Raw genomic sequence first — 16,638 nt, forward strand, 5'->3', positions numbered from 1 at the left:
ATCAGAGAGGAAAGAACTATCCTAATTTCTTTCCAACATACATGCAAACAGGTGATGTTGAGGTTCATAAGAAGCAAAGACAAGTTAAGGCATTTCTTGGGGAAACTGATGAAACAAAGGATTTGCATACAGAAATAAAATGGTAGCCACGTCCTTCTACCTAACTCACTCTGGTGTACACTTGCAATATCCATTACTTAAGCAAGATCCTGGCCTTGAACAGGAGGAAGTATAGGCAGTCAGGGCACAATTTACTACAGTACAGGCAAAGAGACTTTTGTAGACACATTTTATTTGCTGCTGGTTTGAGTGTCGGCAGTCTCTTTCTCGGCCAAAACCAGAGCTTTTTTAAATACCCAAACTTTTCCCACAGATGGATTAAAAAGATAGGGTTTTAATGTTCTCTCAATATTTGGCAATGGACGATTCCTTTTATTTTTTCCTACTTGCAAAAGATTATAGCTAGCAGTACATCTGAACACGTTCCATATAATATGATCAGGAAGCTAGTTCAGGCACTATATAGCTTTTAAAACTATTATGGAAATGAAAGCCAGAAGTTTACAACTGAATAGAAAAGCAGCTTTTCCAGGAGGCTCTCCATTTTTTCTTTTTTTTTGCTCAACTGTCACAGGAAGACAGTTAGCTTTTAAAAAATGGGGGGTAGGTGGGGGATCTATTGCACACAATTTTACTCAATACTCCAGGATGTGTGTGTGTGTATGTGGACGCTGTCAACCTGCAGCCAACTTATGGCAACCTCTGAAGGGTTTTTAAGAGAAGAGACATTCAGAGGTGGTTTGCCACTGCCTGCCTCTGCGTAGCACCCCTGGACTTCCTTGGCAGTCTCCCATGCAAACACTAACCAAGGTTGACAGTGCTTTTAGCTTCTGTGATCAAGCTAGCCTGGGCCATCCAAGTCAGGGTCACAAGCAGTTTGCAATACCTCTTACTTCCTCTAGAATTGAAGGTTCAGGTTGCCTGTGTTGCATGGAGTCTTGTGCTGCACCAGCAGCCCTACATGCTTTTCTAGCATAAAACTGAGGCATTTTTGAACAGAGCACCAAGGAAGATAAGCAGATGGTAGATGTATTGGGAATATTCAGCAGTAGTAAAGTATAATCCATTCACAAAAATATTGCTTTCAGGGATCTTATGTACTGTTAGCAGCTACTCAGGTCTCAAGGCTTGCTGTGCCAGCAAGCCTGATGCTTAAGATGGAATATACTGCTAGCAGCCCAACATTACAAAGGAGGACATTGTGGCAACATTGCAAGGGATTTTACTGGCATCCTGCACAGATGTGCCAATGTAGATGGAAGCAGAACAGGATCTCTGTCTCACAAAACCCAACAGCACTATTATTTATAGAATATGCATTAGTACACCACATGATGGATTCAAATCCAGCCTTCAGACTATGACACTGACCTATGATTGTTTGCCTCTGGAAGAAACCAAGGCATGAAAGCTCATACCAGTTATTTTCTAAGGTGCCACAGCACTTCTTAACCTTAACTACTGATAATTAATGTTTCCTTGTGCAGGCAATAAAAAGGTCTTTCTGTTACTGACAATATTACCAACAGGTCTTCAAAAAGCTTTTCTATGGCAATATGGAACTTGAACAAGATGAAATGCATAAAATATTTTGAAGATTATATACAAAATTAATAGTTGCAATTTAAACACTGTACAGACACACAGATGAAAAGGGAGGAAAGTAAAAGTAAAATAAAATTTAAAGGATCTTATTATAGATACAACGTAACTCTGAACTACATCAGAAATGTCTTCTTAATATCTGTACAACTGTACAGAAAAACATGAAGCTGCCACTTGAAAATCTGTAGTGGGTCTAACACAAGGCTGATTGCAGATTCTGATGAAAGGGAATACTGTTGTGATGTCTCCCATGTCAACAGTGACAAGTTCTTTTCTCAAGATGGCCAAAAAAGTCTAACAGAAGCACATGGGCTGGGGCAAGGGACTGCTTATTTTTTCTTCCAGTTGCAAGGAATTTTATTCTGATTACATTTATATCCTACCTTTCTTCCATCATGGAACTCAAGGCTGTGTACAAAGGATTCCAAAGATTTCCCACCCATGCACTGATCAGACTCTTAGTATCAAGCAAGGTGATAGCATCATGCGTACTATCTCTTGGGCTGCTCTGGGAGATTACCCTGATCTTCAGGAGTAACTTCGAGTGGCAGAAAGGGGTGGGAAACAGAGAACACCCATTGCACATGCAGAACATTGCACGTGGGCCTTTGGATTCTGGCTAAGGAACTTCTAGCCCTTCAGCACAGTACAAACTGTTTTGTGCCAGCCATACCAACTTGCCAAAAAGTACAATTTATCCAGATGTATCCCATTTTCCTCTAAATGGAATACTTGCTACACATTAATCACTGTTAATTTCAACCTCAAAGAGAAAAAGAAACAAAACTGCAGCATAGACTATTTCTGAAATGCAAACTACAACACAACTTGTTCCTCAAATACTAGTTGCTGCATTTATTGTTGGCGGCTTTAAAGTGCATCTGGTCATTAATTCATGAAGTGTTTAAAACTGCACTAAATGATCTTTGTATGCTTAAAATGTTGCTGATTTAATCAGTTTTTCTCAAGCCACTCACTCTAAGCAGTGGCATCATATATACTATTAAATGTTTACTTACTACTTGGATTTATAAAGAGTTGCACTCTTCAGTACTGTGACAAGCTATATGGAGGGCTTTAGAGAATGACAGTTGCTGCCAGTTCTTTTTTATCAACTACGTTCTGGTTTCTGCCAGAGTAATTCAGTCCAAGTTTTCTGGATAGAGGAATTTGTACCCTTTTTTGAGTCAATTAAAACAGACCAGAGAATCTCTCATTTATGCCACATGATGTTCAACTGGAACATTTGCGTCTATGGACATATGCTATGAAAGAATATACTGATCTGCTAAGAACGCAAGTTTCAGGAGGCATAAAAAGTCATGCCTTTAAGGGGCTTCAGGCACATGGCCAGTTTGTCAAAATTGGCATGTTACTCCAACTTTCAGTCAATAAAACAGGTACTGTCCAAAAGCTGTTACTACAAATGTAAAATGAAGCAGTGTTATTTAATACTCTACCTTAAATTCCCTTTCATTAAACAAGCACATGAAATATTCAGAAAAAAGTCTACTGAATCTATGAAAGGTGATTTTTAAAAATCAAAATGGAGCACTCATTCATTTCTAAAAAAAAAAAACTTCATAAAGGTGCAAACAATTTAACTAATGCATTCCAGGCTCACATAGGCAAGTCAGTACTGTTATGTCTAGTTTTTCGAGAAGTACCGTCGTCTCGTGGCAGTGCTTTCTGCAAGCTTGACATAGCAGCTGTTCTTTCAATGTCTATCACGGCATACAGCTCTGTGCGCCTAGTTGGAGTCTGTGGAAGAGGAGTGGTAGGAGTTTTGGGGGTCTGAGGGTTATCAGAGTCACTGCCACCTTCCAGATCAACCTGTATATAGTTGAGCTGCCTGTGTTCTGAATTCGGTCGCCTAATATCAAAGTTAAAGACCGTAGGGGTACAGTCTCGCCGTCGTGCATATTCTACTTTGTGAGCACTTAATGGCACTGTTACATTCTCTGTATTGACATAATTATGCATGGGATCTAAGTTATTGTGGTAGCCATTCAGAGAAGGGGTCTTTGGTCCTAAACTGTCATCATCCTCTTTACTTAGCTTATGGGCTTCCCAAACTGGCGGCAAAGATGGCAAATTTTCATAATTCAGTAATGCAGTTCTCCTTTGAGCTGAATTGTTGATATTCTGTGTATCGGAGGTACTGGATGATATCAGACGACCTCTCCTGAGCCCTGGAGCACTAGGTATAGACAATCTATTTACATTTTCATATGCTAGTTTATTACCAGAAGAGGCTTCTTTGCGTTCATCACTGTCATATCCAGTGTCCCATTCACTGTTACTACTCCCACTAGCTTGAGTGCTGCTCGCACTAGTTTCAGTACTGTTTCCAATAGCGTGAGTACTGTTCCCACTTGTTTCCAGTTTCTCTTTTTCCATTAATTGCCTCTGGACAGGTGTTGGGCCCAAAATAAATTTGACTCCTTCAGGTTCCAGTACAACCTGGGCATCTCTGTCCTCAGAACAATTTTCTTCTTCTTTCGCCTTGCTTGATTCTGCATTAGAAACCCTTCGTTCCAGAGGCGTACGCACACCCAGCCTGTTTTTTCTTTCCTCCTGTACACCAGTTGTATTCACATACGTATGCACCTGTAAAGGACAAATTAAAGTGTCAGCTGCAATATCACACAGCTCCATATGATTTGCCTTACTCCCTTTACAGCTCATGGCCAATGACTACATAGTATTGTTGTTCCTAAAACAGTACATAGTGACATGTACATATGCTTGTGCAAGAAACTATTTTCTCAACACTTCCACCACAGAATATAAGAGTAATAAAACCTCAGTACAAATATATGTCATGGTAACACTGGACATGTACATAAGAATTAGATTAAAATGGGAATACAATTAAATTAAAAATCAACATTCCTTACCTGCTCCTCTGCTACAAGCAAAGGATGTGTTGACTCTTCACCTACTGAAGGAAGACGTGCACTTCCTACAGAGGGGTGTCTGCTGGAGGGATGGGATGAAGCATCTCCATAGGAGGGATATCTTGGATACCCATTTGGTAAACTCTGACCACTCAACCCAGGTGCTGATTGGAGAGAAAACCCAGTTATTCTATTGATATGAAATGCTGTTTTTCTTCAGAAAATGTTTCATGAAAACGTATATATTAAACATTAAGTCATTCTGAAACAGACTTGAAAATGCAAGGATTTCCTGATCACCACTATCAATCCTGTCTTTTTAGGAATATATTATAACATTTAAATTCACTGGTATTTCATACTCAGTTGCAATTATTAAGTAATGTGAAATACAAATCCAGACATCTTTAAGAATGACAGGTGTGTTATTTTTGAAAATGCAATACTAGCAAAAAAAGAGTTTGGGCTTGTGCACATGAAACATTTTCAGCTCTTTTAATGGACTGAGAGCAGCTCTGTGGGATCAGATGCTCCCAACCCTAGATTGTCTCATCCAGTGCAAACTGCCTTATACCCCACCGACCTTCATCCCCATTAGGAAAGCACTTTGATGACAGTTAACAGTAACTAGGGTAAACTGTTACAATGTTGACACTAACGACAAACTCTGCTTTCAAATCCTGGTTAGAACTGATCATAGTTAAGAACAATGCCAGTAGGATGATAATAGCTAGGAAATTCATGCCAGAGAAGTGAGGTCACATTTAATTTTTGGCCACTCCTCAGCTCTTTCTGTACTCACAACTTACTGCAGCGTGTCCAAGCACTCAAGCCTATAAACTTGACTTCAGACTTCTGTGTCTGCTACCTGCACCAGTCTTACTTCATCTGGTGTATTTATTCTGTAGCTACAAACCACCACCCCACCTGCACTTTTCTAAATCTGAGTGGAATGTCACTTGTGATGTGTGGTGGGCAGTGTCCAATTAAAAAATGTTTTTACACAAATTGCCCCATCACAGCTGTGCAGTAGTGTCCAGCAAGCACCTTCAATTTCAATCCTCATAGTTCATGGTTTGCACATGCCTTTTAGTGTTAGCACCCTGAATGATAGGGAACAAAAAGAAACACAGGGAAAGGGGGGGAACCCACTGTTGAAACTGACCAGACTTGTCCTGAAATTGACAAGGAGCTGAGAAGCCCTGTTTTCCATATTGTTGAGCACTAAGGGAGAGGGCAGCTCTACTGCCTATGTGTGTGTGTTGAGTGTCTTCAAAAGTGCTGCTTGAATGTCGATAACTTTTGAATGGCAGCAAACAGCCCCTCTTTGTAAACACATAGCTAGCTTCTCCCCTTTTGGTCTCCCACCTCCTTCTCCTTTCTAAGCAGCCTGCCTGTTCTCCCCCTCACTCTTCCCTGATCTGAGAAGCAGAGGCACAGAAGCTAAGCTAAAGATTTCTCCTTTAAGGTTCAGAGGATGGGTTTGTCCTGGCTTATGATGAGTGCTTGTGGGAGGGCCAATTCTTTCCCCTTTCCCCAGGACAGCAGGAGAAGGCAGCTCTGAACTGACGGGCTCCCTGCAGGCACAGCCATGTCAATGGCTCCCTGCATGTTCAGCTGTGCACTGCCTTCTCCCTGCTGGTTGGCTTAAACTTGGCAGGCTCCTTGGTGGGCTCTGTTGAGCTGGGGCCTGCCCAGCAGAGCCCCAGCCAATCCTGCAGGGAAAACTCTTCACATACACATAAACCACCAACTCAGCCTTTCCCTATAATTATTTTAACCCAGAGAAGCCAGTTTAGCAAAAAACTGATTTCGCTAAACTCATTCTGCTTGTAAAAAAAACCCCTTTACATGAGGGAAAAAGTAAGCACTGATGAAGGGGATAAGATGGCAGAAGGTGCAGAATGGGCAGAATGACCTCAGTGTTGGCAGGGGGAAAGGGGCGGAGAAATCCGGGAGAAACTGTATGCTTTTGAATTACTGTCAGCTTGGAAGAGAAGCAAGGGGGAAAATTGTCACAAAACCACTTTCAGAAAAGCCAGAGAAACAGCTAACAGAAAGCAAACTGAGAGATGAAGGGACAAAAATCAATGCAGAGCTAAAAAAAAATCCTGATGGACATGCAAGGTGAAAATGGAACGAAATGCAGAACAAAAAGATACCGCAATGGAGAGGCGCTGTGAAAGTGAGGGAAACTACCAGCCTTATTTCGCAACTATGGTGAAGGAACTGGGAGTGTTACATGTAAGTTAGTCCTTTGATTACAGTCCTTTCTGTACAATCTCTAAGAATTTGGATCTTACAGGTAGCCCATATGAGATTTCAAATTATTCGTCCCAGAAGAACATTTTTTTCAAGCAGATGTCATATGACTAATAATAATGCCTTAAACCATTTCAGTAATGCTGAAAGATTTTGCAGTTTTTCTTAAAATCTGGGAGGGGAGGAACAAGTGGGGGTCAGGGCCTCTCATTTTTATTTCTTCTTTTCATCTGTCTGGGACTTCATACCTCTAACCTCTCTCTTAAATCAGTAAATATGAGTCTTCACCACACGTGAACATTCACAAGGAATATTAATGCTGAAAACTGATGAGGTAACATCTTGTTGTGACTCTAGAATGCCAAAAGTAAACCTGGTAACCTGAGATTAAGTTCACACCCAATACTCAGGAGAAAAAAATACTTACTGGTAGGTGTTCGGGGAGTTCGTGGAACTTCCATCTCTGTTTGATGTTGGTTCCTTTCTACTACTGGCTCTTCTACCACATTTATGCTGTTATTCTGCATGATCTCTTGCAACATATTAAATAACTCTTCAGCACGGGCACACTTGAATGCGAATATTCCTACAACAACATATTATACATTAGATAGTTATAAGAAGGAAAATGGACGTTTTCAATTTTAAAAATTGCTGGAGACCATTTAAGTGCATACCTGTCAAAGAAAGAACTATTAAATTAACCATAAAGTTAAACAACCTTTTAAAAAAAGTTTCAAAACCTTTATGCACACATTTTAAAAAGGGTAAAGTGAACAGAACACAGAAGAGAATGTTTGGTATGCACTTCAGGAAAAAAAGTTTCTTGGTAAGCAGTAGCCTTTGTAGGAACAGAGTTTTTGTGCACCAAAGATATGCTTTTAAAGTTTCTGCTCCATTACCAACACAAAACCAAAGAAGTTGACATAGAATTCCTGTACAAGTAAGTAAGAAGGATTTGACACAGGGAGCAGGCCCAGGTTAATGTAAGGATTTAGGATGAAGGATTATAGAACAGATTTGGGTGAAAAAGACCAAGCCAGTTTGGGTTTGGTCTGAGGGATAGACACAGAAACAAAGTAGTCAATACGATAGATTCTCCTGTAGTATTGTTCCACTTTGCTTTTCAACAGCAGAGGGAGCCCAACTTACCATCATCGGCAAACAGAGAACCCGTGCAGTTGTAGCTTTGGATTTTTCTTCCATTGAAAGCATGAAGTTAAAGTTGACATTCTTGTTAACAAGTGTGTGTGCCTTTGCTGAGTGTCAGCTTATCTAACATGCTAAAACTACGGCACCTATTCTATTTCAGACAATGCAACTATGCGCATAGAGAAGGGACAAGCCGTAAACAGGCAATAAACTAGAACTCTGATTCTAGTTTATTGCCTAAGTGTCAATTGTAATAACAGAAATGTTCCAGGAGGTAGCAGTTAAGTCAGTTTTATGCATATCTTTATAATATTCCTAATTTTTCATTACAGCTCCATTTGGTCTGTTCTTGCAACCCACAATTCTCATATCTAACAATATATGCTATTCATATATATGTTAATACTTTAGACTAAGGGGCTGTTGATTGCGGTCTTGGTCATTCCGTAAAAAGGCTCGTGTTTTTCATGTCTAGCTCTTGTAACGTATGGCACCATTTTTCAACACTTTCTACACTGAGGTACTACTGACCACATAGCCATATCAGTGTAGGAATTGTAACCAATGCACACTGTAGAGGATTATGGGGTAAGTTCTAGGGCAGACACAGTTTATGCTAAGCACTAGCCAAGCATTTACATATATAGCATGAACCAAGTGTGTGTTCTACAACACATACAAACTCCCTTGTTGCTGTGCATTTTAGGGAATGACTGAAAAGGTCTCTTAAAGAAAACCATTGCTGATCTTTTTAGTGAGGGACTACAGGGTTTCCCAAAACAAGCTGAAAACTATCATCTTGGTAAACAAAGCACATCCTAATTTAAGCCTATAAATTTGTTACATAGAAGCAACTTCCACACACATTTGTGATACAGCACAGATTTCTAAGCTGAAGAGAGTACCTGGGCCAAGGAAACAGAAAGCCCATTAATGAAAAGCTAGATTTGTATCCAATAGTATTACTGAACCCCACATTGTGAGGGAAACAAACATGTACAATGAACTAATTGGGAAGATGCTTAACAACTCTTTAACAATTATTAATATCTCCTCAGAGGCAGAACTGAATGTGCACAATGTTAGTTGCAACTAGATATAAAGTATCAGTGCAACTTTTTTGACTTTTCACAGGAATTTGCGCTTTGGGGGGCAAGCATTCTCTCTTCCTTAGTGACCTCTTTAGGGAGGCCCACTCCACATTTAAAGAACATGGATTCTAACTGACTTGACCTCCACCAGAAAAGATTATATTTTGCAGCTGTAGTCCATAAATGTTTGAGGTGGGCTGAATATGCACTTTTGACATAGTGAAAGACTGGACTAACGGCAGCCATTATACTTAAAATTTTGTCTTTTAAAAAAATAAACCAATACCACAAAACCCCATCCTTCACAGAAGAAGGGAACATTTTTCACAAAAGACTAGAGATCACGATAATATTTGGAATTACACCATACAGGCTATACATTTCTGTCACCTTTAATCATTTAGTGAAAGAAAAATGACATCTAAAATGTTGATAAGTACACACACTTGCTTTCAACCACTAAAATAAAGTCTAATAGGTCACTGAGGGACGGGCTAAACATTCCCCTTGATACAGCTTTATTCTGAAGTACTTCAACCACCAAATCTTCATCAGTAATTTTATACATTTTTAAGGTTATCAGGGGTGCACATTTGGTATTACTCACACAAGAATACTGGAGAGAGGTTATAAAAGTAATTTTCTGATATCTTCCATTGCAACAGCTATGCTTATCTTAGCAAAGTCTTCTGAAAGTCCCACCCTGTAAATGCATAAGATCAACAGCAGCCTCTACCTGAGCCTTCTCTGCAGTGTCTCCTCTTTTGTAAAATGGCCTACCTGACATGATCAGGAGGGCTCCTGTGATTCTATTGTTCTGCTGAATGTGTACATCAGAATTGTTCAGGAGGGTGTTTTTATACAGAGAATAGGGTTGTTAATAAAATGGAATTGTTCAGGATGACTTTTTTTTTAACCGGAGGGACTAGGGCTATAGTTTTGTATTGTTTTCTGACATCTGTAATCCAGTTTCTGGACTGCTTATGATATGCCATGTCATATGCTATTTCATTGCATTGTTTTCTAATTCTCCAACCCAATTTTATTGTACTGTTTATTGTGTCTTATACTGTTCCTATTGCATTGTCTTTAAATTTTCTAATCCACCTTGAGTCTCAGCAAGAAAGGTAGACTATAAGTAAAGTAAATAAATAACACAGATCAGACAAAGAGTCTGGCATCCCTGTAGTCTGGCTTCTTGTTTCCAACCAGTTAGGTGAGTCAGGAAAGCCAACGGACAAGGCATGAGGACAAAAGTTGTTCTCCACTGTTGCTCCTGCCTCCCATCAACTGGCATCATAGACATGCTGCCTCTGAAGATAGAGATCCTACTTAGCCATCATGGCTGACAGCTTGATTGGTCTGTCTTATCTCCTTTTAAAGCCATCTAAATGAAAGGTCATCATCATATCTTCTGACAACAAACTCCAAAATGTAATTATGAATTGTATAAAAATTATTCCTTTTATCGGTTTAGAATTTATTGCCCAACAGTTTAATTGGACATCCCCAGGGCTATTTTTGGGCAGGAACGCACAGGAACGGAGTTCCGGCTGGCTTTCAAGTTGGCCACACCCAGCAGGAACTCATTAGCATAATAGGCCACACCCAACAGCAGAAACTCATTAGGATTGGCTACATTAGGGGTGTGTGGCCTAACATGCAAAGGAGTTCCTGCTACAAAAAAAGCCCTGGGTAAACAGAATAAGAAGCAAACGGTGGGTGTGGCTGGATAAGCACACTTCTGGTAACATGGGGGTGCGGCCTAATATGCCAATGAGTTGTGCTGTCAGGGGTGTGGCCTAATATGCTAATGAGTTTCTGCTGTTGGGTGTGGCCTATTATGCTAATGAGTTTCTGCTGGGCTTTTTCTACAAAAAAAGCCCTGGACTTCCCCAAATTCTAACATCATAGTAGAGGGAGAAAAAACTCTTACCTGCTTTCTCCACACCTTAAGACTAACACATTTTACCTCTCTATGTCCCAATGTAATTTTCTAAAATAAGAGGAACTAGAGGTTTAGCCACTCCATGCTGAGAAAATGTTCCATCCTGTTTATCAGCCATGCTAACCTGTAGCCATGTTAATCTAAGGACGGGATTCTCACAAATTAGGACATATCAATCTCCAGTTCTAACATATTTATTACCTATGTTGCCCCCCCCCCGTTGAACCGAAACAGATGATAACCAGAAACATAGCATGTCATTCTTCTGATCTGTTTAAAAAAATATTTTCACTATTTTGCATGCTAATTTAACAAGCCACCTCTATATATACAAATGTGATATGTAATTCCATTTCATTGTCTGACAAAGTGTGCATGCACATAAAAGCTCACATCTTTTTTTTTTTTAATCCCCTGAAGGCAGGGTAGCTTTATTAATTTTTGTTACACCTACACACTAACAGAAAAAGAAAAGGGGAAGGGAAAAAGTACCCCAGGATAAAAGGACAGTAAATTAAACCCACACTATAACTAAAAACCCAAGAGGGAAGATCCTTAACAGTTAGTATTCAGTTAGTATTAAAACTTAAAACTTTTCATTTAAATCAATGAATCCATGTTAGTGTTTAATCCAACTTTTCAAGTGTGCATCTTGAATAAAAATTTGTTGCTCTTAAAGGTGCTATTGGACTCTAACTTTGTTACAAAATGCAAGTGTGACACTTTAAAGAGCAACACATTCTTTATTCTAAACTTCATAAGACTTCATGGACTATAGCCGAATTGTCAAAAGCATAAACATCTATGGACGAATGTGCTCTAGTCCAAAGTGTATGTACTTGTCTTTAAGGTGTCATAAAATGCCTATAGGTTTTTGATAATTCTGGATTGCCATTTCTGCATTTGCTTTTCCCATTTAACAATATCTTTTCTAAGATGAAGCTAACAGTACTGGACATGGTATGCCAATGCCAAAGTGGCTTCACTACACAATAATGCTAATTTTATTTTCAAATTCCTTTCAGTAACCACTGATACAGGAGACTGCCTTTTTCACTGCCTGTACATATAGCTGGTATTTTTATTGAACTATTAATCATAACCCTAAAAGCAGGATCATCATGACCAAGTCAAACTATAGCGATCTTGTCTTCTTCCCTCCCTCACACACGGGATTTTCCCTTTTGTTTCTTCTTGCTTGCTCGCTTGCTGGGCAGTCCATGCATATATTTTCTTCTAATCTGTTGGTCTATGGCTGTCCCACCCTGTCATGTTATTACATATTTTGATGCTGGCCCAGCTGAGGGACTTGAGGGAAGAAACAAAATCACCTGCTTATACTCTAATGACACACAAGAGGCTTTTGAAAGGTCAAAAAAATAACCAAAATATTTTATTTAACTTGGAGAGAGGAAAGTCAAATGGACTCAGGGTAGGATGTATGAGGTGAACTGATAATAAAAACTGAGGTACCCTTGTAATCACACTAAATCCAGCTAATGTGTTGCCAACAAGTAAGTGTTTTTACTTTTCAACAAGGTCTTTAAAATTTTGAAGAGAGAGGCTTTTTTAGTTTTTGCTTTCACTCACAAGCAGAAATTTCTGAGTATCACTGACAATTCCAGTTTACAAGGCAGGAACGTACAACCAAGTTCCTAAAATCCTTCTATATGCATGAACCAGGGATCACTCTTTTAAGAGTTATCTCTCTTTTCACTGCGCAGGGATTACTTCTCAACTAGAAGCTCTGTCCCTTTTCAGATTGAATTGGGATCTTCCATAATCCTCTCACTCCTCTTTACCTCCTTCCCAGCCTTCAGTCAGTGCTAAACTGTTTCTTCTTCAACTGTCAGTTCCGAACTGTCATTTCTTAACTGACACTCTTCACAGAATTCGGTTTGAACACCCTGTCACTCAAAGGTTCTCAGACGCCATGAGGCATTAACCCTTGACAATCCATCACACAAACTTCATCAGTATAAGTGTGAAATTAGTTTTCTGCTCCAGTGTGCATTGGTTTTAATTTGCCACTTTTAGCATTCTGTCTACTTAGTCCATTTGAAGAGATCATACTGAAGCTCTTCATAGTTGTACGTGTTTTCAACATCTTGAAAAATGTGACATCGTCTGTACACTTGGTCACTTCACTGCTAACACATAATGCTCACACATAATTCTATATCAACTAGCAATGAGTTAACTGCTGTTGCCACCAATACAGATCCTTGGAGAAGCCCACCATTTATCTCCCTTCATTTGGAAAACGGTCAGTTTTTCCCCAACTCCCTTGAAGAGGGAGAATATCTCCACAACATCTTCCATGGTTCAAAACAAGGCAAAGTTTCAAAAGGATGGCATGGCAGTCAGTTACATAAGACCAAGGATTTCCACTGAGCTAGTATAAGCTCTTTCTATAATCCTGAGCAGCTCTTCTTAATGCATTCTGCATATTCTTCTACATCACTAAAACAGGAGCTATCATAAACCTTATTCAGCATATTTCAATAGAATTACTAAATGAGAATTCAGTACTGTAGGCTATTTGGTGATTTCAATAAACTTCCACTATTACTTACAAAATCACTTTTGGAAATACAGAACTAGGCTAAATTTCATTAACTTATTTTTAATCAGAACAATTTACATTGTAAGATCCATCTCCCTGTAAGTTATAAGGACATTGGACTATTTTAGTAGGCTATTTTGAGTCTTCTAAAACAGAACAAACACAGCTAATACACCTATACTTTGCACCTGAATTTCACTTACAGATTTGTGAAATGGGAGGCTTCATACATACCTGGTCCAGTTTGACATCTTCGGCCACTTTCAAAAGAGAAGAGGTTGGAATCATAGCCATAGCGGCGCAGACAAAGGTAATGCCACTTGACAGAATCCCGTTTACGAGTATACAAGATTAGTTCTGTGTCAGTAAGTTCCATTATACCAGAACCCAATTCATTACCATCATCATCCACATTAATAACCTATAAAATATTTTTAAAAACACAACATTAAATGCTTGCATATTTAAAGGTAAATCATTTCACAGTTACTTAAAAGTAATTAACTAAAACCATGTATCCCATTAAATTCAACTGGAAAAAGAATTTTTAACTGAAGTCTCAGCACTATTCCAGAGACAGGCAGCATAAAGTTATCCATATAGATTATAAATGTTCATGAAATAGCATGGCTCTGTGGTAAAACAGTACCAGTGGATTATATTTTCTCTCTGTACTGAGCTCATGGGTGTACAGGCCACACATACTTCAGAAGAAAACTGAAATTTACCATGGAAGTTCCTATTAATCCTTAACATTCCTCCTTCTTCCTTGCCATTGTAAAACAGAACTCAGACCATCAAAGCAACAAAATCCCACACAAAATTTTACCTTGAATTTGTTTCGATGGTTATCTGGGACATTTTCTTTATCTGGACAGCTACAACAGCTACCCATGACTTTTTCAGAAGACCATGTGATTGCTACAGCCAAAGCAAAGAAAACAATTTTAAGAAAGAGATGAAAGTAAACTGTGCAAATGGCAGTTATATGAAAACATAAAACTGGCAAAGGGCAGAATTACGCACCAATGTGGAGTTTATAAACAAAAGAGCTGTCACTTAAATTTCTGTTGCATGGATTTACACTTTATGACAAATTAAATTTAGCTGTTTATTTATAAACACATATTTTTATGTTTTGAGTAAACAGAATGATTGGAAAATGAATATTGGGGATGAATCCAGAAGTAATTTCTCCCAATGGAAGGGATTTCAGTCAGTGGACTTTCTTGCCTCTCCCACTGCTGGCCAACACTTATTAAGAAGCAGGGCTTACAGTTAAAATAAATCACCAACATAGAAGCACACAACTAATTAAAACAAGCCCAGAGACATAAAAAACTGTTTAAAACTATCCATAAAACAGACCTCAGACCAGAACCAGACGATAAAACAGCTGGAAAGATAATTAAAAACCTGGGTAAAAAGAAATGCTGTGGCCTGATACCTAAAAGACAGTACGGTGGGGGCCAGGTAAGTCTCAAGTAGAAGACTGCAACTGAAAATGCCATCTGTCTAATAACCATCTACTTCACCTCTGAAGGCAGGGGAAACAGAGCAGGGCTTGGGAGACAGAACTGGAGGGCTGGACAGTACAGGATGAGATGGTCCTTCAGGTACCTTTACCCCAAGCCATTTAGGGCCTTCAGAGTAAGAACCAGAGCTTTGAATTGTGCCCAGAAACAGTTGAACGGGACTGGAGGAAACCATCGGACTTTAGCCAGCGGGCAGGCAGAATCTCACATGATTCGGTTTTAATAGCATTATAGTCCTGCAAAGTTGGATAATTGATTGATTATTTATTGTCTATTGGGGTAGTTAATTAACTGGGGTTTATGATTTAAATTGAATTAATTGGGGGGTATGATTTAAACAGTAGACAGTGAGGAACCGACTAAATCAATTGATTAGAGGATGTGATTAAATTATTTAATTAAGTATTATTGTGACTTAGCTATCCTACAGCGGGACTGATTAGAGCATAGCGGAATTGACTGTATCACTATGATGATCCCTGGCCTTTAAAGAAATCACTGGCCTTGAGAAAGAGAAATGGATTGAAACTTAAGTGCTAGCTAACTAGGGGTTGGGTGGTTATTTAGTAGGTCAGAAGGGTCTGTCAGGACAGATTAGGCTTCTAAGGTTAACAACACTAAGAGAACCTGCGAACTGCCATTAGTAGCACCATACTAGGATATACCATCTAATCAACTATCAGGGGTATGAGGCTCAGAGTAGCGAAGATCATTAGTGGCTGATAATGATGGGCCAGGGAATACCAGTGCTCCTGGGGAGAGGAAAGTACAGCGGTGGGACCAGGCAGGAATGGAAGGGGGAAGAGAAATAGAGAAGCTCGGCCACCTTCCAGCCTGCATCCCATCCCACAGGTGGCAGGCAGTGGGGCTAGGAGTAAAAACCCCACTCCGACATTGGTGTTCTGCAACGCCAGATCCATAAATAATGAGACCTCAGTCCTTCGTGACTTCCTGCTGGAGCAGGACGTGAATCTGGCGTGCGTGACCGAAACCTGGGTACGCGATGGGGAGACGGTTGCTCTCTCCCAGTTGGCTCCTCCCGGGTTCTCAGTCCTCCACCAATCTCAGACTAAGGGGCTGGGGGGGAGAGTGGCTCTGTTCATTCGGGAGGCTTACTCCTTCAGGGCGCTCCCATCACTGAGGCTCACAGGCATCGAGTGTGCCGGCTTTGTGTGGGAAGCCGGGGAGAGTTTGACTGTTTGGCTGCTGTACTGACCGCTGGGCATTGGAGCACCCTAGACTGATAGTCCTGGGTGACTTCAAAGTCCATGCTGACGATGTGGCTTCCTCACAGGCGGTGGACCTGGTGTTGTCCATGGTGGCACTGGGACTCTCACAACATGTAACGGCCCCTACTCACCGAGCCAGTCAAACGCTTGATTTGATCTTTGCAGCAGGGGTCACAGTGGACCAGACTGCTGCTATGGCAGTTTCATGGTCGGACCACCATGCCCTGAAGACCCGAGTGAATGTGTCACCCCAACCCTGTTTGGGCGGTGAACGTATTTTAGCTTGCCCG

General features: G+C 40.1%; 1 protein-coding gene across 1 annotated transcript; it reads right to left on the reverse strand.

Moving 5' to 3' along the window:
* Nucleotides 1-3,285: 3,285 nt before the first annotated feature.
* FRS2 (fibroblast growth factor receptor substrate 2) lies at nt 3,286-14,479 on the reverse strand. The gene is made up of 5 exons (XM_015405712.1): nt 14,414-14,479; nt 13,819-14,005; nt 7,255-7,413; nt 4,566-4,729; nt 3,286-4,275 (listed from the first exon to the last, which is right to left on the reverse strand). The coding sequence occupies exons 1-5, from the start codon at nt 14,477-14,479 to the stop codon at nt 3,286-3,288; spliced, it is 1,566 nt and encodes a 521-aa protein (XP_015261198.1).
* Nucleotides 14,480-16,638: the final 2,159 nt, after the last annotated feature.

This window comes from Gekko japonicus, unplaced genomic scaffold (assembly GCF_001447785.1).
Source record: "Gekko japonicus isolate JY-2015 unplaced genomic scaffold, Gekko_japonicus_V1.1 scaffold53, whole genome shotgun sequence".
Taxonomy (NCBI): domain Eukaryota; kingdom Metazoa; phylum Chordata; class Lepidosauria; order Squamata; family Gekkonidae; genus Gekko; species Gekko japonicus.